We start from the raw sequence: 26321 nt of genomic DNA, 5'->3' as shown, positions 1-26321 counted from the left end.
TCTAGCAGGTTCAGAGCAGAAAGATGATGAGCAGGAGAGGCCAATGGATTATTGCTTTGTAGCCCAGATTCTGCTAATGCTTCCCCTTTTTTAAAGCTTTGTCCATGTGCATATCTCATTCAGTTTAGTTTGGTTGTATGTGTGTGATCTAAAGAAGCAGCATAAGGGTTTTGCTGGATCGGAGCTTCTGTCCTTTCTGTTAATGCAAATATGAAGAAATGAATTTTTTTGGCTTGGTTTTCTGTTTCAAGTGAATTCCAGTCTGTGGCAATACAGAATCACAGAATATTCTGAGTTGGAGGGGACCCCCAAGGATCATTGAGTCCAACTCTTTAAATAAATGGCCCATGCAGGGATCAAATCCACAGCTTTGGCTTGCTCCAGCCAACTGAGATAATTTCCAGTAACCCTTCAGGACTTGCCACTTTTAAGTCACAGCAAAATGAAATGTTCCTGCTGTAGCAGTTTATAAAACTCACTTGTGTGTCTTGGGAAATTTGCAATTTGACATAAAAGGAGCATTCCATATGTTGGGAGTTTAATAAATGCCATAAATTACATCATAAATGTAATTGCTGGAAAGAGTCATTAGATTTGAACTTTACTGTTTTTAAATAAGGATGCACAACTGTGAGATGTATTTTAGTTTCTAAGTGGAAGCTCTGCTTTCCATAATTATTGGTTTTATCTAGATCCTTGTTATGATAGACTGCATGCACTCACTTTTTCTTCTATGTGTATATATATATATATATGTATGTTCTGTATCAGTATATCAGTGAGGTGTGCAGTACACAGACATATGTATATTATTCAGAGGAGTAATTCCTGGGGATATGAGTCTTCAATCACTTAAGTTTTGCTTTATTTCTACACTTAATTATACCAGAACGGAAAGTGCAAAGAGCTTTAGCTGAAGTCCTGTGATGACTATGACAGAACTGGGAATAAAACATGGCCTTCAAAGCAAGAAGCTGGTCAATAGTATGAATTAACTATTCTAGCCCAAAGGTTAACAACCACATACCGGCGGAAAAGCTGTACCATTCACATAATTTCAAAAATGAAAAAGCATAAAGTTTGCTGGCATTTCTTGTCCCCTCAAGATCCAGCTGTACTGTGACATCACTATTTTGTGTTGGAATAATACATTATAGACTAGATGAAACCTTAGATAGAATATGGTATGTATGTTAGAACATCTCAAATATGTTAAAGAGTGTAAGTATGATGTGTTTTGAAACTCTGTTTTCAACTTGTGCTTGGAAACAGTTTTGGTTTAGATGCTTTTATGGAATCCCAAGTACACCTAGTGATGTCATAGCCACGCTTTCTGTGTGGACTCTGCTTGTGTATTTAGACAATGGGTGTGTGCAAACCAGAAATGGACTAGGGAGGAAAGGAATATCTGCAGGATGTTCTGTTTATACATGTTTCACTTTGTCAAAAAATGTGTGTCACAATAGTCATGTGGCTACTAACTTTCTAGTCTGCACCCATTCTTAGAATGAAGATTGGATTCTATAATACTCCATTCTTACCATTCAGTCATTCATTTTATCTACTCTGACCTCAGGGTTCTTCTTAGTGTAGTTAGTGAGCTCTTCCAAGAGGTACGTTTCGTCATCACATTTACATGAATGCTGTAATTCACTCACATCATGGAAAAGTACAGATACGGTCTAAAAAGAGTTCTCAACTTCTAAGAAACCTTTTCTTTCTCTCAGCAACTCAGGAACTGCACGTGATCTTTCTGAGTGGCTGTGTCTTTTCTTTGGCCTCTGGCCTTGCACATTTTTCCAGTCTTCATGTGGTTTTCATCCTCCTGATGCTGTTCAAGAGCCAGGGAGCCAGATTTGGCAGTCTGCAAGGCTGGCAGACAGGCATTTCTCATGGAATGGTGAAATTATTAAAGCCACAGGTTTTTTTTCTGTTTTCTCAGAATCAAAACTTGCCCTGTGTTTAACTGGAGCAGGAGATCGCACAGTAACTTCAAATAGTAAAAGTCTCATGGTTTTATTATGAGAGAGAAGTGATTAGGAGTCATCGCTGTGGTAATCTGCTGAGTCTTTTAAGAACTTGTTGCTACAAATTCATTGACATTATCCAGATAAAAGATAATATATATAATATACAAAATCTATGCAGTACTGTAATGGACTTCTTAACATATTTACAAAATAAATTGTTGTTTGGCTAAGATCTCCTACAAACTAAAGTTTAGAATTGGTTCATCCTGAGTGGAGTATAGCCCCTTTGAGAAAAAAGGAACTTTGAGTGTCAACTGCTCTTGACCTTGAGATAGTGAAAGCACCAAACATGTACATTGATTGTGCAGGATTTTTTTAAATGTTTGCATTCATATTCCTCAAGTTCCAATGTGAAGAAGAAAAAGTCTCTGTTCTGATGGAAATGGTGTCAACATTCAGCTGTTTCACACAGCCTATAACAGTGTCTTGGTGGGTCATGTCCAAGGGTCCACAGGGCTGAGGACAGGCTGGTGTCAGGCTGTGCATTGTGTGTAGCCAGCAGTGTAGGGCAAGAGGAGCAGACAGCCAGCTTGTGGCAGTTGCTTCTGGGGAGTTTACACTCCCCATTAAATGTGTTTGAGGGTTTTACTTTGGACAAGTCACGTGTTCTGCCGTACACTGGACATCCCAGTGCATGTGTTTCAGAGCAGCCTGCAGGAAAGGTATCTGCAAAATGCTCCTGTCTGGCTTTGAGCCCTTCTGGGGGCTACTCCAGGAAATGCTGGTTTGTCCCAGCATCCGTCTCACACTTATGACTGTACTTGTCATTGCTCTGCCCAAGTGACACTTGTAAAGAGATTTCACATTCAGAAGCATGTCTGATTTCTGTTCTACGTCTGTTCTGGGTTTTTTCTGTTAATGCATTTTCATACATGCTACCAGTGCAGCTACTGCTTGATGACTTCCCTTGACTTCTTTTTGCCACTGGCAGCTGTGGCAACTACTCTGTGAGCACACTCCAGATGGGCTGGCTGCCTCCTGCTTCCTCCCTAGTGTTATCTGAGGATGAAGACATGGACAGTGTTTTAACCTTACAAGTTTTTGCTCTTCTGTGTGCTCTGCCCTACACCCACTGGGGAAGGTACCACGGGTGTGGGACACAAAGTTGGATGGGTAGGGTTAGTGCTTGCCTCTCCGCACTGCGGATGGTGTGGTAGGTCAGACTTTGTTGTTGTGCAAGCTACTGCTGTGACTTTGCCATCGTTGGATGAAATTCTGGGAGTCCAAACCTATGTTCACAGGTGGCTGTTGCCCTGTGTTGTCCCATGATTGTAGTACCTGTTGGTCAGTGGTTAGGCAGTTTGGGGAGGGAGGACAGCTTTGCAGTGTCATCCTGCAAACACTGTTCCAAACACTGCTCTTGCAGAGAGGCTCAGCAGAGCTCAGTGTCTAGAAGAGAGGAGAATCCAGTCTTTTCCTGGTGGCATTTAGCTGTTTATCTCTTTTATATGGGCATAGTTACTTTGTCTCTTGCCTGACTTTGAATGCCTGTTTTGACTTTTTCTCCTTGTTGGCAGGTGCCTTTGGCTGCTGATTCAGTGGCCCTCAGGAATCATTACAGGCTTGGGACTGAGTTTATGCTGAGGAAAAACATGGCTGAAAAGTAGCAGCAGCACACCATGTGGGAAAAGGGAGGGGTAAGAGTGAAACTTGTGCCCTTCTCTTATGAGAAGTGATAAAGGAGGGAGAACTGACAAAAGTAATGGTGAGAAAGTCTGTCCTTCTGCTCCCCTAGCTTGTAGAGAGGAGATAAAGGAGAAGGAAGGGGAGTAGTACATTCTGATCAGGTCCTGCAGTATGGAGATCATCTCCCCCCTATTCTCAACAAGCAAACATGTATTTCTCCCTGGGAAGCATCTGTTCCTTCCCTGCTTTTCTTTCAGCTTACAGAGGAAATGGCCTGCCAGTCCTCTTCCTAGGCTTTTGGCTGAAGCATCCCGTTCAGAGGACCGTGCCCTGTCAGCTGCTTGATAGGCTGTCAACACTCAGCTGACATGTCAGCTCGTATGAAGCTCCAAAGGGTCTTCACAGCCAGAATCCTTCAATCCTAGAAACTGCCTCCACACTCTTTCCCACAAACCCCCCCCCCCCCCCAAAAAAACCCCAAAAAACCCACAAAAAAAAAAAACCAAAAAAACCCAGCAGTCAAGATATCTGTCAGCCTTGTGATGAGCTATAACATCCCTAGCCCAGGCTCTGTGCCATAGCATTCCTGCTGCTGTGCCCCAGACAACACAGACACTTTGGGATTCTCCACTGAAGAAGTGGAGTGGAAGGCACAGCTGCAGCTAAACAGCAGTGGGGCAGAGAAAGGGTTCAAGTAACATATTGGCTAACTTTATTGTCAGACAAGATGAATGTGGCCCAAAGTTACAAGCAAAGTGGTAAGAAAAACCTGGAGGGAAAGTGGGATCTGGAACTCCAGGAGCAGGGACAAAGGCAAGGAAAAAGGATGATGGGCTGCTGATATGGCCTGCACCAGAAACATTCCCCCAGGGACCAGCATGACCAGAGAATTAACTGGAACAAAATTTAACTCAGCTTTGGTGCCTAGCATTGCACCTCCAGTCATGGAGAGAATGTGAGAGGTATGCACCCTGTCTGTGGGCTGCGTGTTGAAATTGGGGGAATAAAAGCAAATCTTCCAACATCCTTCCACTGAATAGCAACAATTCAATAGCATTGAATTGTTGAAATGGGGAATAAAGCAAATCTTCCAATATACTTCCACTGAATGTACCACCTCCCTGGTACAAAATGAGGCCTCCATGCTCTGGCTGTCTGTGCAGCAGATCACACACAGAGCTGAGAAGAGTTCCAGGAGCAGGAACACGTTGGTGCTGCTGTTCCCCTAAGGGGGTATGGGACCAGTTGGCTTTTCATGAGTGCAGTAGGAAAGGGCACTGCCCTGAGGCCTCTGCCACCTATGTCTTCCAAAAAGGTAGAGCCACCCTGGGCTGGACCAGTTGTGGGTTGTGGACATGGAGATCCCTCCAAACATTGTGTGTAATGCCATTGCTCTGTTCTCCTGTGTTTGGACGGGGAAGGGATTTCACAGCAGCACCTCACTGTGTCTGGAAGCCTAAGAGGGAGGTGTTAGCTTGACACTTACTATGCCCTGCTCCCTTGATATGAGCACTCATGCATGGTGGAGAGAGGAGAAAGGGTCTTCAGAAAGGAGTGGGCATGAGGAGAAAATAGAGCAGATGAAATAGGGCAAGAATATCAAGGGAGAAGAGTAGTTGAACACAAACTAAAAGAATTTGAGGGGTCGTGAGTGACTGTAGAAATGGAGGAGGACGGATAGCATTTGACATGTTGAGCAGGAAGAGAAGACACGGCCTTGCATGAGCTTTCAGTATTCTGGGAGCTTTCCAGTGCCAGAGGGATGCCTTTTTGTTGTGTTGTATCAATGAAGCCCGGCAGGGACTGCGGCTGTCACTCTGACAAGATTTGCTATCAAGTTCTGCTTAAATAAAACCCATCCTATCATGCATGGGCAGGCACATGGTCTTTTACTGAAGAAGACAACTTACATTTCTGGATTCAGATCCCTTTGGGTCTTTCATGATAACTTCTTTTTTATTTTTTTCCTTCTTTTGAATCTCAGTGACAGGAAAAACGTCCTCTGAGTGTGTTAAGACTTATTTCATTACTGAACAGGGGAAAGCTTACTTTAAACCTTAAAATGCTGTCATTTCTAGAAAAAATCAACAGTCAATTTAAATTTTGTTTGGAGAATAACCTGAGAACATTTACATAGTTTTAATCTATCATGGAAACTGCACAATTTCTCACTTTCTTTGCCCTGTTCTGTAAATGCGTAGAATTGTTGCTTTAGCAACAAGCATAATTGTGACTGCAGTTTTAATTAAGGTTGTGAATATTGTACTCAGCAAAATAATGTAGTTTGCAAACCTTAATTATTGTCTCAATCTCAACTGTTCTCCAGGTTAGTGTTCTCACAGCATTTGCATGGGTTTTGTGTGCGAAAGCCTCACCTGCATTTTCTTTACCTTGACTTGGTATATAGAGAGGCATTGATCCTATGCCTGTGAAGGTGCTTTATCTGCTTCAGGCCTTTTGTACTGTTTTGTTTTCCAGTGCCTGTGTGTGTGTGCACTGGTGACAGCCCAGTAAGTCTGTAGAAGATGTAAATATACTGCCAAGCAAACATCTCACACTGGGCCTGGTATAAAACACCTTTTTGCCATAGGTGTCAGTTCAGTGCTGTACTCTGGATGCCTGCTGGTTCATGGCTAGTTTTTTTTGTCAGAACTCTTCAGTGTAGTCACTTGGTGAAATACCATTTGATCATTACTGTCTTGCAGCCATAACATATTACAAAGCTGATAAAGATTGATCCAGGCCTCCAGATTGTGGCCTTCTCTTTAAGCGATGAGGCAGCCTGAAAATATGTTCATTGCTTCTGTAGAGGACAAGAACTTATTAGCATTTGCCAAACTCTGTGCTAGTCTTGCTTCCAGTTCCCCAGCTAGCTCCTTTGGCACTTGTTCAACTATCTTGGCAAAACCCTGGCACGTGTTGCATATTTTTGTCCCATGTTTTAAACAGTCTCAGTGACTTGGTTTTATCATACTGCAGTCATACAAGTGTGTAATTTCCTGGACTGAGAAGTGACACAATTACTACATGAAATTGCAGCCTGCTTTCTGTAAAACAACTTGCACACCCAGCATACTCTTGGTTTGTGTACAGTAATGGTTTTACAAATTACTTGATATTTGTGACACACTATACTGTGTGATAATCTTAGGAAAAGCAGGGGAGTTTCCAAGATATGAGGTGGCGTGTGAGAAGTTTTGGCTGAGTCTGATGCTTGCTCAGCAGCTGCTGTAGTGAAGTGGTGTGGCTCTTCCTGATACGTGGTAACCCATGGACTGTGATAAGGTCTTGCACAGGAACTGCAAGCTTAAGGCTTCCCAGCCAACTGGTTTTTGCAAAACCTGCTCATTTCATATAAATGAAGCTTCTTTAGTTGAACTGTGCAGAACTCGCAGCTTCTGTCTCCCCACCAAATAATCATCCTCTCAACTTGAGACTTGCAGTGATTAGCTACAGATTCTTCTTGTAAGAAACAGTCCTTTCAAGGGAAAGAGAATCTCATTAAGCCTTTGCTGTGAGCTGCAGCTCTTGATCAGCCCACGAAAGACAAGCTTGACAGTCATCAGGTGAGTTAAGAACTGCAAAAATATTATCTGTCTCTGTTAAACAGTCATCAGTTGAAAGAGTTCATCTCAGTCTGAGAATACAGAGACTTTTGTGTATGATGTGGCACATAAAAAATTAAAGACATCAAGGATGTGAGAAGTCCTAAAGGTGCCACACGTTTCCAAATGAATTGATAAAAGGCCTTAAATCTGAAAGAGAATGAGGTATGAGGTTTACAAATAAACAGGTGGAATTTTTGAGAAAGTGAGAGATAAGCCAGGACATGGTTACTAGTGAAGTATAAATAAACAGCAGTCTACTGCTGTAGTTCCTCATTTGCTAAGCCCTTTGTGGTGTTCTTCTATTTGAACAATTGTTTCCTGAATTTCTTAATAACAACTGGTAAAAGAATTGACAAATAGTCCAAAATTGCATGGGTTAATTCACAAGCAGTTATTGTACAGATTACTAGTAAGCAAAAAAAAATTAGCATCTACTTCTGTCTCAAATCACAGAACAAAAGAACAAAAAGAGAGTGACAGAATAAATGGTCTTTTGTTAAGTTATTGTTTCATAAAGTTTGGAACTGTGTCAGAATTGCCTTTTTTTTGTTTTGTTTTGGTTTTGTTGTTTATTTACTTAGGAATGCTCAGCTCAGATGCAGCATCTGTCTTTCTTTGCAGTCCATCTACCCTATTTTTCCAGCTGGGTTGAATGCCTTGATGAAGCCTTTCAAGTAATCAAATAGATAAAATTGGACATATTTTGTGGGATTATTTTCATTGTTCTTCACCACATGTTCAATGAATACAACACGTTTTAATTGTAACATTTCGTTGTTAAGCTGCACTCTTGCACTACTTGTTGTCGTTGTTTGTTTAGTTTGTTTTTTTTTATTATAGTAAATTTTTGTGAAAAATTGGTCTTCTCATCAACAGATACTTTCAGAGTACCCTTCCAGAAACATTGGTGGAAGCTCAGACTACTTTATCACTGATATTTCATTATTAGCCAGTAGCAGGTCTGACCTTTTTTGACATAAGAGAAGTTAGAAATTCTATTTTGCAGAATCCACTTAGGACTGGGGAGAAGTGAAAGCGACTTTGACATGGGCTGTCATATGATTAGAAGTTAGAGCCACGTGCAGCTGCCTGTGGCCTCGCTTTGGGTTGCTTTATCAGGAGCAGCAAGAAGACAATATTAGCCAGGGCACAGAGGCACTGTGCTTTACACTTTTCCCCAGGTTTGCTTCTGAGGTATTGTCTGTGCAAGGAGGAGCTGACAGGAATAACAGCCTGCAGTTCTGTTGTATGGAAACTGTGAATATGCATTGTCACACTGCACTGTGCCACCTGTAAAGGTTATTTTCTATTCCTTGTCAATAGAATGGTGAAAGTGACCTGCTCATTTGCCTCTGTATTCTATTATTTAATCAGTAAGAATGTGCAGTTAAGAAACTAATTTTTGATGTTACTAACCCAAAAGAGATCCTATCCAAGGGGTAAGGGAAGTCTTAGATCTTAAGACTGTGTAATGCTTTTTAATTACCACCTTCATACCATGAAAGTATTCTGTCCCTGTTGGACAGGACATCTGTTACATCTTTATTGCATATACTTACTACTTTGATATTAGATTATATTTACCTCATTAATTTGTTCCTTAGCAGCTTTGAAGATAAGGTTTCTCTGCATCTTTCCTTTTAATTTCCAATAAATATTGTAGTTGCAGCACTTTTTCTGACAGAACGACTCTGAGAAATAAGGGTAAAACAATGCCTTCTCATAAACTTTTGGAGAAATATTCTGGTACTGTTTGCAAACAAAATTGCAAGAACAACCATTTTATTGCAAACTTAAAAAAATAAACTGAAAAAAATATAATTTGCTATGGCTGTTCCATTGTAATGATGCTTGAATTTGTGGCCATTTTCCCATGACCCTTATTAAGCAATGGATTTCCTTGCTATCAGTATCACTGTGTGGAAATTCTTCACTTGAAAACAGAAACTGGCCACATTTTTCTGAAACGAGGGAGTAGGAGTTCAAATTCTGCAGTGTGACAGGAAAATTTGCTCTAAGTAAAAAAAGCAGGATTTTGCCAAGAAAAGCTTTTTTCTTTAGTAAATCCATCACCCATGCTCTAGCAGACTTGCCTAAAAAAACAAAACAGTACTTTTGGGAAGTGCTTTGTTAACTTCTAACAGCCTTTTCCACTATTCTTTGGCTTTCTATCAAGCATTCTTGCCAAGTTGAAGTGATGTGGTGTGTTTGGCAGTGACATACTGCTTTTAGGTGCCAGTGGTGAACTATTGCTTGCTAGTAGTTTTCAATATTCTGTGAAAGCCTTATCACTGTTAAATACACTGTTAGAGGTGTTACAGAAGGCAATATCCCATAATACCTTTTGCAGGATTTTCTTTTGAGGTCTTTATTTTTGAAGGAATTTTTTTTTTTTCAGAGGGTTTGTAGGTGGTAGTGTGATGAATTTTCTGTTTTGTTTCTGAACCGGTTTCCTAGGGAAACGAGAGTTAAAAAAGGCTCACAGTCTGTCTGTCTCATTCCTCCAAATAATTATAACCACACAATTTCAAAGCAATTTGTGAAAAATTTAGGCTGCTCCTAGAGCTGTGGAAACTGGCAGTTGGGCAGAAGACTGAGACCTCTATTAATAATCAGGGAAAGGCAAGGAGAACCAAGATGTGCACTGGCAGCTCACTGGCCAGTGAGCTCATGCATTGCTCCAGTGTAGCCACATAATTGGTGTTTCTCATCAGTTTGAGGAATCCAAGAGGTGGGAAGAAAAAAAACAAAACAAAGGAACATTTGAGGCTGTGGCAGCAAGGTTGAAGAACAAAAGCTTCCTTAGCAGGAATCACTCTCCATTAGCTAATGGAGAAAAACTTGAGTATTTGAGAGAATTTGTATAATAGCACAGGTAGCAAAAAGTCAGGGAGAAATATTTTATCTTGTACTGATCTTAATCAGATCTTTGATCACCCTTGTGTACTTACAGAGTCAGCAAATCCAAAAATGTATGGACAGGAAAGTAGGTCCTCTTTGGAACCTCTCACCTCATTTAACACTTGCCTAATTCGTTGCAAAATAATCCATCCATTTGGTGGTTCTAATTTTATATATTCTGGAATTAGTTTATCTGGTCACTCTAAAAATCACCAGTGGGGTGATACATGACTCTTCCACATGCCAAATTAATCAGGAACCATTGGGAATTTGCTTGATAGAGATTACTGCTACCCTGTATTTTTGAATTTCCCCTGCAAACCTTTGCCTGTTAAGTCTGCCGTGGGTTTCCTGTGATGACTTTGAATAACAAGGATTCAGACCTGCAAATTTTGCTGCAAATACCAGAACAGCTTCAGTTCCAGCTGGATGGCTCCCTTTGGTGCTGTGGGGTAGCTGAAATGTCCCAGTAGAGCTCACCAGTGGCACTGAGGGCAAGTCTCATGAGGGTGACATGAGGTCTGCTGGGACAGTAAAATATTGACCTTGCTTTTGTAGACACAGACTCTTCAGATACCCTGACAAAGGTATTCTTACAATTAACAGTGCTGTGAATATATTCTCATTATCAATACTCAAAAAAAAAATTAAAGTGTGGTGCAGGAGAGCTGAGAGGAATAGTAAATACTGTAGAATATTTTCCATTTGGTTTTTCATTGATATTTTCCATTTGTTTTTTCATTGCAGTTCCCCAAGCAGGCCTACCAATTGGAAAGTAAGCCAGATCTAATTTGCTTGTGTTCCTTTTTAAAATTTGGTGTTTTCCTGGAAATTTTCATGGAGTTAAATAGCTCAGTTTTGACTCTGTTTATAATCTAACAGGCTGTTGTGTTCTGAGTCTTGTGTCCACAGAAGTGTTCATCTTAAAATTACTGCGGGATAATGTGTTTATAAAAAATCCAAATGCATTATAAGCTCTTTCCTCTGAAATTAATTTACCTGCCCCTGAATATCTCCTGTTTATACTGAATTAATACTTATTTAATCATGTAACATCCTCTTACCCAACTTTCTTTTCAAAAATGACTAAACCTGGGGCCAAAATATAATTGAGAGTATATCTTCAAGTAACACAACTAACACTGCTTGTCTGGTTATACAACCTGTGTTACATTTCTGGCTACTTTAATATTTATTTAGTTTTGTCAGTAAAGCTGAAAACAATTTAACAGACATCTGTGAAAAATCACAGCATTTTCTAAATAGGGGATTTTGATTTAATAGAGACCAAAAGAATAGTGAGAAGTTACACTATATATTATCTTCCAAATGAAAAACATGTATCATTTGGAAGTATCTTCTCTTTATCTAAAATATATAATATTTCAAGCTAGAAAAAAGATAGAAAGATGAAGGTCACTAGGATACTTAATCTAATTTAAAATATTAAGTGCTTTATATCTTTGACTACCTTTTGAAGAAAAGAAATATCATTGATACAGTCAAGAAATGAGAACATCTGAAACACGGTAATATATGAACTTTAGAGACAGGATTAGGAAAAATCCCTTTCTAGATTTTAAAAAAAAAAACCAAGCTAACTTGGCACACAGTATCATTCTAAATAAGATTTTATAAGAAAGTCTAAACCATCTCTTGGAACAGAGGGGGAGAATGCATGTGAAGCACTGGCGATGTAAAATGACAAGAAATGGAAAGCAGCAGGTAATATTTGAATAAAGCCTTCAAGCATTTCTAAAGCTGTCTGTCCTTTTCCATATATATAATGCAAAGTGTTATGTATAAAATACATACAGGCATGACCTGCCAAGAGGATTTTGGTTTCCCTGGAGACTATCAGTTCTCAGTTGCAGGGGTTGGCTTGGGGAATAAGAGCTATCTTGATAGATCCTAACCTTTCTTCCTGAGGTTATTGGATAGGTTCATAAATTTAAGTCTTCGTGTGGAAGACTGAATTTATAAAATTCAAATTTTTAAAATGTTCTCTCTAGATTCCAGCTTTTTCTCCTGGCATATATTTATTGTATGAAGCAATTACCTTGTTTTTCGGGGAAAAAAAAGAAAACCTTGATGGTAATACTTTGGTGTGCCAAGTCATTGATTTTAATCACAGTTATCAGTGTGTTGTGAAGAACGTGCATGAGATCATAGCAAGTGTATTCAGCCACAGTTACTACTTAGTTGACTTACTTCTCCTCCCTTTTCCTCAAATGTTTGAAATCCTCTTGTCATTTTTCAGTTTGGAAACTAGGCTTCAGTCAGATTTGTAGTTTATAACTACCTTGTGAGTATGGAAAGAAATCCCATATAATGAATGCAAACTACTTCTCTACAATCTCTGCTTGGTTAAAACGGAAAACAGTAATCTCAAGGTTGTTCTCAGTTGGTTTGGATGGAAATTCATAGATGGGTGTATGTACCTTCCTGCTTTTGACCTCCTTAAAGAATCAGCATATGCAGCATTTTATTGACAATAGGATATAGTGATTTGGAAAGCTAAGAAATGCTAAAAATTCCATTTCAGAGGAGATTTTTCTCATCCAGCAAAGTATACCATAAAATGAATAAATTCTGCATAATTTGAAACTTAATAAAGTAGACAATTTTGCACTCATCTGAGGGTATTACCTATGCTTTTTACAGGGTTTTTTTTTCTTACTTCAATGCTATTTTCTTACTGCTTGCTTTTTGTAAAATTTGCAAAGGAACCAGTGCTACTTTATTATATTCTGCAGTTCTAAAATCTGAAAAGAAAATTTGCCAGAAATATGGAAAGAACATTGAGGTGAAGCATAAAACAGAGAGGAGAAGGAAAGGAAAAGGAGGGGTTATGGCTGGGGAAAAAGACAGAATTTTAAAGAGTATGGGAGAGAATGAAGGTTAGGTAGACTGCAGAGTTTGCTGTGAAACTTGCCAGTATTCATTATTGTTGCTGCTAAGAAAAATTACAGGCACATTTGTTAGAGAGGGGTCAAAGCAAAAAGGATGCATCAGCCCTCCAGCTTTTACAATGCCACCAACTTGTAAGATATCAGAAGATCTCTTCAGTGAGTTGCACTATTTTTTGCTCATTGGGTAGCTCCCCTTACTCTCCTTTTTAAAGTATTTGATAACTGGCTGCTTGCTGTGAGAGACATGACTTGCTGCACTGCTGGTGGAAGTGATGGGAAGTCCTGTTTCACTGCTGCTTAAGCTGTTAAAGAGAACAGCAGTCAGCATTAGACTTTGGCAGCTGAAGTATTGCCATCAACAGATTCATTTTGTGTCTGAACCAGATTTAGGAGAGGGAACCAGTACTTTGGGGGCTGTGGGGGGGATGGGAATACATGTGTATCAGCATGCTGGTCCCTCCTGTACTTCAGAATTAAACCTTTCTCTCCTCTGTAGTTCAATGTAATACTCATCTTTAGGAACTTATGCAGTCTCTAACATATGGATAAAATGTAACTTTGAACACTTCCTGTGTTTTGTTGGACATAATTGGCATTTCCTTGGTTTTGTGATATGTAAATTACCTGTCTTTGTTGTCTCTGTGTTTGGTCTGGATCAATTTAGGAAGTAGAACCAAGGTGGAGGGAATGGCAAATAGAAAAGATAGCATTTTGAAGAGCTATTCAAGTGCAGAAGGGATAGGATTTCCTAGGTTTATTTCTGTGCTAGTTTAAAGGAGATGTCCCTCCCCTTTTCCACTGTTTTTAATTTTTCTTTTTGCACAGTCATTAACCCTTTTAACCTCTAGTAGGTGGTCTTCTGTTTGCTCATTTTGTATAATTCTGCCCACAGGCTAATGGGTATAAGCTATGAGTTGTTTAAGAAGTGCTTGTTGATTTTTTTTAGGTTGCTAAACTTCTGTTTAGTCATTGTTTTTAACTTAGTGGAGGAGATAGCCTGGGTATTTCCTTTTTTTTCTGAAACACCAGAAGTTAAGCCATCCCATGCATAACCACATCATTGTGGCAAATATACCCTGTTCTTAGGATACTTATCTTATACTTGAAAGACACAGAAATGAAACTTTGGCTGGGCAGCAAGCAAGGTAACTCACAGATGCAATGAGATTGGACAACACATTTGATCAGATAAGTTCATGTAGTCTCATTGCATCTGTGAGTTATCTTAGTACTTTGTCAGTTTGGCTAATGCATGTATCTGCTTTTTGCTAAAGGGAAGAAAACAGTGTTGGTGTATATCTGTGTGTACCTTCATACATGTATATGTACATTTCTATGTATTTACATGCTTTCTAAAGGTGTATATGCAGTTTCACAGTCTTTCTGTGGATTTTGTCCCCTCTACCACTTTAAGATAAAGTGCTTTGCTTTTGAATATCTTTAACTTCCATTATTACATTTTCATTAAAAGTAAATACTAGGAGCTTATTGAACAGACACCTTCATTTATGAAGCACTGACTGCTCTTGCATATCCATCCTTACTTTCTTTTATGGGGACATTTATTGTATTTGTCTTCAAGATTGAAAGAAAAAACACTGAGAATGTAATTTAGAATAACTGAAAAATCCATGAGTTCTATTAACATCCAGTATCTTGCCTCTGTTAACAGTCTGAGGAGTAATGCACCAATACTATCTTCTCTTTGAAATTAAGGAACCTATATATGCACCTCATGGAAGCTCAAGCTCTGCTCAAAAGGAAGGGAGACAGTAGTACAGCTTGTATAGTTGTTGCTCCAAAAGCTTGAGCTATTAGCTCATTGAATTCTAGAATTAGTGCCTTTCAGGTAATTCAAACCATGTTATAGTGTCACAAGCACCATTATATTTTCTGCTAGGTCAGCTTTACTGCTTTAACATCTGTTGGGTAGGTTTTAGTTCAGAAACAATTATTGGGAACTCATCACAAAACTTGCTAGAAATGTATTTACTGTTTCATGTTCTTTAAGTTACATTACTGGTAGGTTTGTCTTTATTTTCATTAGAAGTACTTTGATAGCTTTGTGTTGGTAGCAAGAAATTATTTGTGCGTTGAATGAGGAAAGAATAATTATAGTTAAGTGAGAGTAGCATGGTTGCATTGTTCTGGCCTACAAATAATTTGTGCTGCATGAAAGAGTTCCTTAGTGTTTGTAACAAAGAATGAAAAATTTACCATAAATGGCTTAATATTTTTTTGTGTGTGTGAGAGTGACACTGAATGGAAATAACCTTCTCTCAGGATGAGTCTGTAAGTGTTTTGAGAATATTCAAGTACCAGTTTGCTGTCTTCCCTCCAGAGTAACAAATTGGCCTTAGGAAGCCTGAATAGTTGGAAAGGATCATGATCTGGATTCCTTCAGCTGTTCCAAACTAACTGCTGAATAAGTCAGTGAAAAGTGCCTTAAAAACTTTCTTATTTATAGTACAGAGAGGGGATATTTTCCAGTCTGTTCTGCATTATAAGAAAAAAGCCAACACTTCACAATAGGTCGTTACCCTGCACCTTCCTTCGCTTAGATTGTGATGATCCCCAGCTCTCTGAGGGGGGCTATGGTACCATTCAGCCCTCAGGGCCTGCACAGAGAAACCCAAGGACTCTGGCAAACCAAAGGTGGCCTACAGGATGGTCCTTCATTTAGCAGTCAGTGCTCAGCTCACCCAAACCAGCTGCTCCTAGACACACTGGTTTGTTTGTGTATCCTGGTTGTTGTGACTGTTCACCTTCTGTCAATGCAGTTCTACCTTCCATCAGGAAATCGCAATTCCAGTAATACAGGTAATTCCAAAATTTCAAGTGGAGTGGAAATTCATAGAAACACTGAAAATGATGTGCTTATTTAACCACTTTGATCTTGTAAAACACGAATACATTACATTGATTTCTGAACATTATCCAAATTAAAACCTTTGCTGCAGTTGATGTGTTCTTACCAAATGTTTCAAGGTAGGTGAAACTGCATCTTCTCAGGGTAAACTTTTCAGTTAAATTTCTTTGACTGGTCCTAATACAGTGTTTTGCTCTTCTAGAAGTTAGTCTACTGTTGATTTGATTTCTTTAAATTAGATTAAAGTTGCTGGAAAGAAATTGATATTGAATTAAAGGAACAGCAGTCCTCATACTAAATAGAGGAAGCGTGCTTGCCTTGCAATTCTACAGATGACCAGGACTGTTATAAACAGTCATAAATGTGCTCACAAAGTGCCCTGTGTGAAAACATGGAAGATTTTCTGGACTTGAGTGCTCTCCTACGTGCTCTGTGTAATGCAGGAAAGAGATTTGGGTGCTTTGGAAGGGCAGGAGCACAAAAATGGTGCTGAGTAGGGAGGTGCATGGAGGTAGGGAGTGACAAAGTATGTAGTGTGCCTGAATGTTTGCTTCTTTATAGCTCACAGGCTCAGTCCTGCTCAGAGGCAACCATGTGGCTTTGAGCCCTCAGTGGGGAGGGAGAGCTGCACTGAGGTCACCCCTGTGGCCCTTCTGTCAGGAACTTCCCTCTTCTGAGGAGGGCTCCATGGACCCTGGGCTCCCCTAGGGAGGAGACAGGAGGACATAATTCTTTCTGTGAGTGACTTGAAGTGTCTGTAGTTTGGTGGAACGACCTGCGAGATTTGTGATGCTGGACAGAGGAGGTACAGGAGGAGCATGAGTAGGTCCATAGTTCACTGGCTATGGGTGCCTCGAGCAGGGATTGCTCACAGGAATGGCCACGGATTGGGAAACAGTCTCATCCTGCACTTTGTAAAAGAAAACAGTTGAACTTGTATTTCTTGAAGGGTCTGAGCCTGATAACACATGTTAGGCCTGGTCTTATGACATGGAGTGCAAGTTTGTGGATGACAGCAGGCTGAGTGGTGCAGGTGACACACCAGAGGGATGTGGTGCCATGCAGAGGGACCCTGCACAAGCTAAAGGAGTTGGCGCGTGTGAACGTCATGAGGTTAAAGGAGCCAAATGCCAAGTCCCACACTTGGGTCAGTGCCACCCCGAGTACCAGCCCGAGCTGGGGATGCAGGGATGGAGAGCAGCCTGCTGAGAAAGGCCTGGGGATGCTGGGGATGAAGAACTGGAGATAACCAAGCAGTGTGTGTTCAAAGCATCCAAAGCAGAGTGGCCAGCAGGTCAAGGGAAGGGATTCTGCTCTTCTCCTGTACTCTGGTGAGACCCAAGCTGCAGTGCTACATCCAGCTCTGGGGCCCCAGCAGGGAAGGACATGGACCTGTTGAAGCAGGTCCAGATGAGGTTCACAAAGCTGCTCACAGGGCTGGAGTACCTCTCCTGTGATGAAAGACTGAGACAGTTGAGCTTGTTCAGCCTGGAGAAGAGAAGGCCCCAGAGTGACTTTATTGTGGTCTTTCAGTACTTAAAGGAGGCTTGCAAGAAAGATGGAGACAAACATTTTGGTAGGGTGTGTTGCAGTAGGAGGAGGAGTGATAGTTTTAAGCTAAAAAGATAGATTTAGATTGTACTTTAGGAAGACATTTTTTTACAATGGGGATGGTGAAGCACTGGAACAGGTTTCCCAGAGAGGTGGTGGATGCCCCAATCCTGGAAACATTCGGGATCAGGTTGAATGGGACTGAGCAACCTGATCTGTTAGAAGAGGTCCATGGGCCTTGCTGTGGGAATTGGAGTAGATGATCTTTAAAGAGCCTTCAACCCAAACCATTCTGTGATTTGAAGAAATAGGAGTAATATGGATGCAGCTACCAGGTAACTGAGTTGCTACATCACTTAATAGTGTGAGTCTCTTGAGTTTGCCAATCTGCCTTTGTTTCAGACCCCATGATGTGTCACACCTTGAGCAAAGTGTTTTCTTCTGTACCTGGTGTGGACAGAGAATGTGTGCAATCTATGTAGACCCAGATTTGATCTTTGATTGTTTTAATGCAAAGGCAGAGGGACTAGAACTAGCCGATCTTTCAAGTCCCTTCCAACCCAAACTATTTTGTGATTCTATGAAAAAGGCTTATTTAATGTTCCATAATAAATTGAGGAACATTTAAAATGCAGATGAACATGAAAACTTTAAAAGGTAACAAGGAGTAGTTAAAAGGAGTCTCCATTATTTTTGTGGAACATTTTCACCTGTAATGTGGACTGTTATTAAGGGCTCCATCCACCTTTAGCAGCTGTGACTGAAATAAGAGCATAAAGGCTTAATCAGAAAAACATGTTGAAAAATGAAGACCAAAAAATTCCAACACTTAATTGTTGGGGTAAGCAAACCAAGCTAATGTTACAGGGTAGTAGATAGACAGGATAATAGAAATTTAAAGTAGAACTGTATGCTTTCTCTTTTAAATAAAGTATTAAGGATAAGAAACCAAGACCCAAATTTGACCTCAGATCTGACCATTTCAGTAAAGAGAAATTAAATAAATGCCATGTTGGCATTTAATGTTTCAGCTTTTCTGGGGCATAGCTATCATTCACATAATAGGAGATAAAAAAATAATAAAGTTCATTTTATCTTTGTCTTAAATGTAAGTGTCAGGAAGAGGAAGTTGCTGTTTATCAAATAGAATAGAGTTGAAATCACATAATTCTGTTGAGTACATATAAAGATGTCTTGTATTTTATGATGGGTATCATTAAGCATGGGCTAATAGGTAAATCCAGGGATTATTTTATAAGGCATACTATACTTTTCTTTCTTACAGTGTTGGTTTACCGCATCTCAAAGGTACCCAAATCTATTGCTATTAAAACAACCACAAAAATCAGGCTACTTTTTATAGACTGTAGCTGTAACTCCCTTAGTATTTGATCAGGAGGTGTCTCCCTCATTAGTGTGGACTATAGCACAGTTGTCAGAGGTCACATGAGATGCTTCAGTTTAAATCCAGTCAATGGCTGTTTGTTCTTGGTGGTAGAAGCCCTGGATGATCCACTGGGAGGGAAAGAGGAGCTCCTTAACACAGGCAGAAGCCCTCTTCAAAATCTGTCTTCCCAGTCTTGTTTCTCAGCCTGCTCTTAGTCCCTCGGGATCCTGGTAGTAGTCTGTGCTTCCTTTCTCTTTTTCCCATAAATTGCTTTTTGGAGCTACAGAAATGACCACTTTCAAATACACATGAAAACCTGTAGATTTTTATGGAAATTCGCTCCTCTTAGTGATTTCTCTGTGGTAAGTTGAGGGTAAGTGAGAATATTTGGTCAAGTTTTTCCATTAGCAGCAAATAATGCACAAGTCCCTAGACCTAGGAAAGTCACCTTACAGATATCAGTTGTATAACACAAACTTTCTTTCTTTTTAAAGAGTCTGTAAAGTTGCAGTCTTCTGTATGTATCAGGCAACAATCTAATTTATCTGGTGATCCAGTCCAAAGGCAGCTAGCACTACTATCTCCACCTTCAGCCTTAACCAAAATGAAGAATGTGTCTTCATTCATTTACATTTAAGTTTCTTACACACTCATCTAAATGATAAAGAAAGGAATCTTCTGAGGCCACATTGAGAAATACAACAATAAATGTGCAAATATGGACCAGAACCTAAAGCTTAGAGCCACTGCAGGTCAAAAGCAAAAAAGAGGCTGATAAAAGAAGTCAGCATTATCTTTTGGCAAAATAAAGGCTTATAAGCACTGGTGTTATACAAGTTTTTATTTAGTTTTTCATTTGCTCTTTTACCTTAAACTAGTCCCGCTTGTACACAATTCTGGGCTTCCTTTTACTTCTAAAATGATATAGTTAGAATTCTCTTTAACAACTAAACCAAGCATTTTAATATATTTTACTGGAAATTAGGTAAGACTTTCTGAAAATGTTAGCATTTTTCTAAGGTAAAGTAAGGAAAGACTAGATTGACAACTGATTTGATAAATTAGATGTTTCCAAGTAGGCCAAACTTACAGGTATGCACTGTAGAGGAATTAGCTGAAGAAATAATTGAAATTTTATAGTTTAAGATTGAAGACTGTTGAAGAATGAATACAACTCTGTAGCAAAATGTCATGTCCTTTTTTAACCTACATTGAAAGAGTTTTGTGAGATTGTTAGCTCAACTTAATGCCCAGAAAGATACTGGAAAAAATGTGTTATGAAATACCCAGAGGATGATGTGTAGCAGGGATTTCTGGGGAGGAATCTGCACAACTCAAACCAGTTGGAGAGTAACAAGAGTGCACAGCACAAGTCTATAGGTCCAGAAAACTCATAGACCTTGTGGGCATCAGTTGTGTAATAGGAACTTGTCTTTCTGCTGTGAAGGATCTCTAGTCTGAGGAGAATTTAGCAGTAGTTCAGTGTCAAACCAAAAAGATGTATTAGCTGTAAGGCTTAAAATTGTTCTGGTCAGAGTCTGTTAAAATTCATGGTTTCCATTAACTATTGCAGCAATGACTGCTGAGTATGTTCGTTACAGTTTGCCAGTCTGAGAAGTGCTGTTCATTCTGTGAAAGTCAGAACCCAGAATGGCCCTTGAGAACTGAAAGGAAAAATCCTAAAATTCACAAAGAACAGGAAAATTTGCCTCTGTTAGTTATGGGGAGAAGAATTTCCTTTGTTTTTTTTCCCCTGGGATGATGTAAACTGACATAGGATGTAGTAAGTGTTAAGAGTTTTCCATTCTACAGAGCAGTGGTGAGGCTTGTGCTGGATCACTGTGGGCAAAATTAGGTACTATACTTGAAGAAAAATGTGGACAGTTGAAGAGAATCGGGAGAGAACATCAAAAGTTACTTAGAAATAAAGAATACAGGAGAACAGGAGCATTGAAAGGACTGAGTTTATACAGTATAAAGAAAGTAAGATTCAAGCATGAATGGTGTTAGGAGTTATGAAATGCTGTTGCAGAAAAGGAATACTCTTGTGGGGAAGTAGCAATCATGAATTTAAGAGAGGGAAATTTAGGCCACGTGCTAGGAAAGGGTTTTAAGTAGGAAGAATAGAGAAGTGCTGAAAAATGGCTTCAGGGGCTTGTGGAATTTCCATTACTAAAGGTTTTTAAAAATAGATGAGAAAAACGGAGAAACAACTAAACTAGAACTGATCCTGCCTCTAGGTAGCAGGATGAACTAGCTGGATGATCCCACCCATTTCTATTTTCTATTAAGTTTCTTTTTTAATCAAGTTACATCCCAAGGCTCAAATTACATGCATTTCCACACTTTTTCCTCATGTTTAGCTTTTAGGAGGAAGCAGCCAGTCTCCCATGTTAATGACTAGACTTTTTACTAATCTTACTCAAGCTATCCTCAGAAGAATCCTGATGCTACATACATACTCCAGGCGAGCATCAGTTTTCATAGGGGATGGTTAAAAATGGGAGCACTCTGAGCAGAATTAACAGTACTGAGTAGTGTTTAGTCATTCCATTGTATCCAAGTAAACCCCTCATTTAGAAATTAATTACTTGCAGTGTAGTCAAAAATATTTGGAGTCTCTGAGTACAAGAGGAAAAATGGAATTCTCTAAAATCTGGGTTTCCCTGTTTTTATCCCCAGTAGGCTCCAGTAAGTAACTGTTTGGTTTATTATTTATTATGCATTATTCATTGTGCCGTCTCTTTTTATGACTCTGAAGTGATTTGTATGCTGTTGTAGAAGGTAGAGCCCTGTTGTCTGTCAATGTGCATGTTGCTTGGATCTCATTTTATTTGTAAAAATAATAAAAAATTCTACATCTTAAACTCCTGGTCAAAAAGTTCCATTATTCCCTTCTGGAACGTGGTCTTACATGAGGAAAAAAACATACTAAGCAGATCTATTCTATTATTATTTAAATTATTCCTTGGTATTATTTGGTTTGAATATTTATTAGTTTTTTGATAACCCCTTAAATTATTCATAAAGGGTAGCCATAGAGTTTGATGGAAAAAGCAGTATACAATGAAACCTTATTTTGCATTGCCCACTTATTTCATACAAACTATTCTCCAGTGCTTTTTTTTTAGCAAAGGCTTGCAAGGTGCTGGCAGCATTTGTTGTGTTTCTTTCCGCATCCCCTCCCTCCTGGTTTCTTTAGTGGGAGGGAAGAACACCCAGGACCTCACCACCCTGTATGCCCTGGTGTGGTTTTGCTGACATAATAAATATCCTCCAAGCGAGATGGAAATGAAGAGGCAAAGGTCAGGAAAGAGAGATGTTGTTTCCCATAAAATATGAAAAGTGTATGAGGAATTACTGATGCAGAGAAGAAAGGAATAAAAGATTGTTTTAGGTGATTTATGGGATTTTCTTTTGAATCCCACAAGACTCCAAAGAAATAAGGGCAATTGCTATACTGACTGAAATATCCTTGTGTATGTCAAGTGTCTGACAGGAGTCAGCAACAAACACTTGACAGGATGGCATAAAACCTTGCAGTAAGCAGATTGGGGAAGGATTATTTTCATATACTATGTCTCATCCTCACTTCTAATATGTATAGGTTTGCTTAAACCCTGAGGTATAAGATTTAGTGTTTATTCTAAAAGGTTTCTCATTGCTATAGGTATGCATCACTCAATGTTCCTATTATCAATATACCTACAAAATTATCTTCAGACATTTTGGCAGATACTTGGTCTCATCAGCACCTTGCATCAGAGATCTCTTAGTCTGATTTTGTGTAGATTGATACTTCTTTTTATAGCTTTTGAATTTGACATATTCTGCCTTCATTGACTTTTTTCTCTTGTTTTGTTTTTTTGACTCATGGCTTACTCTTCTTTACTTGCATTACTATGACAACTACTAAAACCTAGAATATCTTTTGACCAACTGCCTTGTTTTTATTAAATTCTTCGACTAATCTCTGCCAGGCTGTGTAGTGGATTTGGCATTTTAATGTATCTGATTTCTTGTTTAATTGCACAAGTCTCTTGTGTAATACAAGTCCTTCGCCAAGACAGCCTGCTTAAAATATGAAATACAAAATGGGTCTCAGGAAAGGTCAGTTTTGGTGTTAATATTGTAGATCAGTGTGAAGCTTACTTCACTCTGAAGAGTCTGGATTTTAAAATACATGATAGTCTAGTGTCAGATTATTGACCAATTTCTTTTTGTTTCCAGCTGAGCTGCCAGGATCATCTGCAATCAAGCTCTCCTCCTTGTATGATCTTCCAGCTCAGCTGGAAGAATTGTACCAGCAGGGCTTTGTCTTGGCTGCTGTCCACCCTTTTGTGCAACCAACTGATGAAAAAGAGAAAACTCCCCAGGAACAAATCTTCAGGGCCGTGCTTATCAAGAAAGCAGAAAGGTAAAGCACTTCCAGTGAACTGGGATAAAAATAGACGATGTGATTTCCTGCTGAGTTTTGACCTACATCAGGAAATTATAGCAGAGTTTACTGTGCAAGACTTGATTTTTTTTTTTTTGTGGGCTTGAATAGGCTTAACATGTTCTTCATGTTTACAATTTGTCTGCAGTTTGGCAGGCGACTTGGAGAATAACAAGTTGAAATATGCTCTGTATTTTGGGATGTGTTGTCATGAGAGGCAAACAAACAAGCCCTATGCATGACAGTTTGTGAGGATGGTCTTGTTGGTACCCTTTAAAAATTTATTAGATTAAATTATGACAGGAGAATTGTTTGCTTAGAAAACGCATATTTTGTGTTTAGATGGTTACAGTTAACGCAATTAATTTGAGAACTGTAGTACTTCTTAAATTTATGTGTATACTTTATATATGTAAGCATATATATATATACTTTATACTATGTAAGCATACTTCTTAAATTTATGTGTAGACTTTAGGCCCTGCTTTCCTCTAAACAGTACAAGTTTTAGTCAGTGCAAACTCCATAAATAAAAATATTGCTTTCCTGCTTTGTGCACTTATTAAAATGCATTAAGAATATCTTACATAAAATCTGAAGATAGATAAAGAAACAGGAATTCTGATCTTTTATGATTTAATTTGATTTCTAAAAAAAATCTATAGGATGTGCTGTTAAATAGCCCAGAAGAAAATTGAAATGTGGATATTTGTACACATATGATTTTTAGTTAATGATTTAAAACCTAATTTAATATTATCTGACCATCCCCAATTCTGCAGCTACCTGTATTGTTGCAGCCATTCTCTCCAGTTTCCTACACCAGCTGTATTCCCCAGTCCAGCCCTTCTTACCATGACCAATTCTGAAGGCTGGCAGATAATTAAACCTCCATCTGGCAATCCTGGTCCCTCTCTTTGTGCTGATGCTTGAAGAAAAGGATGTAGCTGGTTTATACGGTGGGCTTGAGTGATGGTGGGCTGAGATTGCTTGGTTTTGAGGCCTTGTCTTCCCTGCCTACACATGCTGCAAGCAATGAAAGCATTTACATGCATGAGTTTGTAACGCTAAATAAGTGCTTAAGGCCTTCTGTTGGTTAGGGGTCTTGAGGGTTCAACATCTTCTAGGTCTGAGCTCTGAAGGCCTGTCAGGGAAGAGCCCATTCCTTCTCACTGATGTGGTCCTCAAGCCAGAGTGCTCAGTGTCACTGCTCTCACGCTGTGTCCAGTAGTTCACTTCTGTGCAGAGGGATCGTGGAGGAGTACAAAATATTAATTGCCTGCTCACTCACTTGGGTGCCAGTGTCACAGGCTTTAGACAGCTGTAAATGACTGTACAAAACTGAAGACAGGAGAGAGTCCTGAACCAATTATATTTCCTTTTACAGTCACAGTCCATTTCTCTGCATTTTCTTATCTGTCATTTTTGACTGCCTAGGGAAGCGGAAGGGACGTGGTGAAGCAGGAAAAAAACAGGTACCAAAAGGGAAATTACATCAGTTTGATGTTTCATGTAGCTTAGATGTTCCTGAGTTTGGCTGAGAGTATGGAAGCAGCTTCTCCCATAGTGTGTGAGTGCAACAAATATTTGCATTGCCAAGTGTGATGAAGAGAGTGGGTGTTGCACAGATTTCAGATAACTATGGCCTGCATAGAGACCACCTGTATCTGAACTGCAAGTTCATGTCATTCCACAAACAGCTGGGGACTGAAAATATCTAACAGAATGAAGAAGAAAGACCTACTGTAATTGTTTTAATTAACCTTTCTCATCACACTGCTGATAATGATGAAATTATATTTTTCCCCCTGAGGACTGTCAGGTGTCTTGTCATCTCAAGGCAGTCTCTGTATATCACAGTTAAATCATGGGTAGAAATTAGATCTGCTTAGGCTAAGATCAGATGAATATTTATTTCTGTCATAAGATTTTAGGAGTAAAAGTAGTCCAGCCACAGTTGTAGGATCACTGGTGACATCACTTATGCTGTGGAGTACAAATCCATCCCTTTGGTGGTATGGTGTTTATGGGGAGCCAAGAGTCATAAAAAACTCTGTACCTTGGTGTGGAGCCCATCCTTGGGAGGCCTGGGCACTTCCTGCAGAACACCTGAGGCTGCAGCTCTTTTCTCACTGCAGGTGTTTCACCCCAGGTGGCTCCAACACTCTGCACTTCATCTGTCCATTGTCTGGCAGATACAGAGTGTGTTTTCCACCTTCCTTTTTTTGTTCTCTGAATGGAACAGAAATAAAATTGTTGCATTAGTGCCTACAGTAATTAATGCCAATTCCATCTATACAGAGACTGAATGCTTGAATTAGTCTTTAGTCGGCGTTGCACCTGTGTCAGTTTTATGGTTTAAAATTAATACTGTTGATTTGTGCTTTGAGGACTTAGTTTTATAGCTCTGCCCCCCCAAAGGTAGGAAGAGGCTGTGCCAGCTGCAGCAGCTGAGGGATATCAGGAACACCATGCTGCTGCTGTCAGTGAGATTTGCAGTGCCTGAATTTGTTCAACAATAAAATGGAAAAGGTAGTGCTGAGGCACGTTGTGCATTAGAATTCATGGAAGTCACCTGTTAGTGTTATTTTTATCCTATTTTGCCATTGTCGTGTAGCTTCACAATATTCCTAGTGAATTTGCAATGGCATTGTACATTAAGGTGACTTTTAAAGTCACTTTGATAGCTTTCTGTTTAATCTGGTATTGCTGGCTTTGTTATCTTGGCTATGTAATCATTTGTGGTAAATATGGAAATAGGAGTCATTCCTGCTGTAGGACGTTTGAAGACACATCCCTATCATGTATGGAAGGTGTACATGTTGAAAATCAAGGATTGTCCACTGAAAGTGTTAGGGAAACTGTGGAATTAAGGGACAGCTTTTTAAAAAATCAACAATGTAATTGTTTGCAGTGCAGAAGGCATCACGTTCAATTAAAGTAAGTGAAATAAATGTAGGGGTGTTTAACTCTTTAGAGGCACTGGGCATGAAGGTAGC

The 26321-nt window shown here is 39.4% G+C and overlaps 1 protein-coding gene across 2 annotated transcripts in view; it reads left to right on the top strand.

The window, feature by feature from the left end:
• Positions 1-26321, top strand: part of RFTN1 (raftlin, lipid raft linker 1) — a 95669-nt gene that overhangs the window by 17138 nt on the left and 52210 nt on the right. For both annotated transcript variants that reach the window (XM_059482821.1, XM_059482812.1), the window contains exon 3: positions 23115-23301. In XM_059482821.1, the coding sequence (XP_059338804.1) occupies positions 23115-23301 (187 nt within the window). The remainder of the gene's footprint in view (positions 1-23114; positions 23302-26321) is intronic.

Source organism: Ammospiza nelsoni, chromosome 1 (assembly GCF_027579445.1).
Source record: "Ammospiza nelsoni isolate bAmmNel1 chromosome 1, bAmmNel1.pri, whole genome shotgun sequence".
NCBI classification, from domain to species: domain Eukaryota; kingdom Metazoa; phylum Chordata; class Aves; order Passeriformes; family Passerellidae; genus Ammospiza; species Ammospiza nelsoni.
The sequence above is the reverse complement of the archived record's forward strand: the minus strand, read 5'-3'. Positions and strand labels throughout refer to the sequence as shown.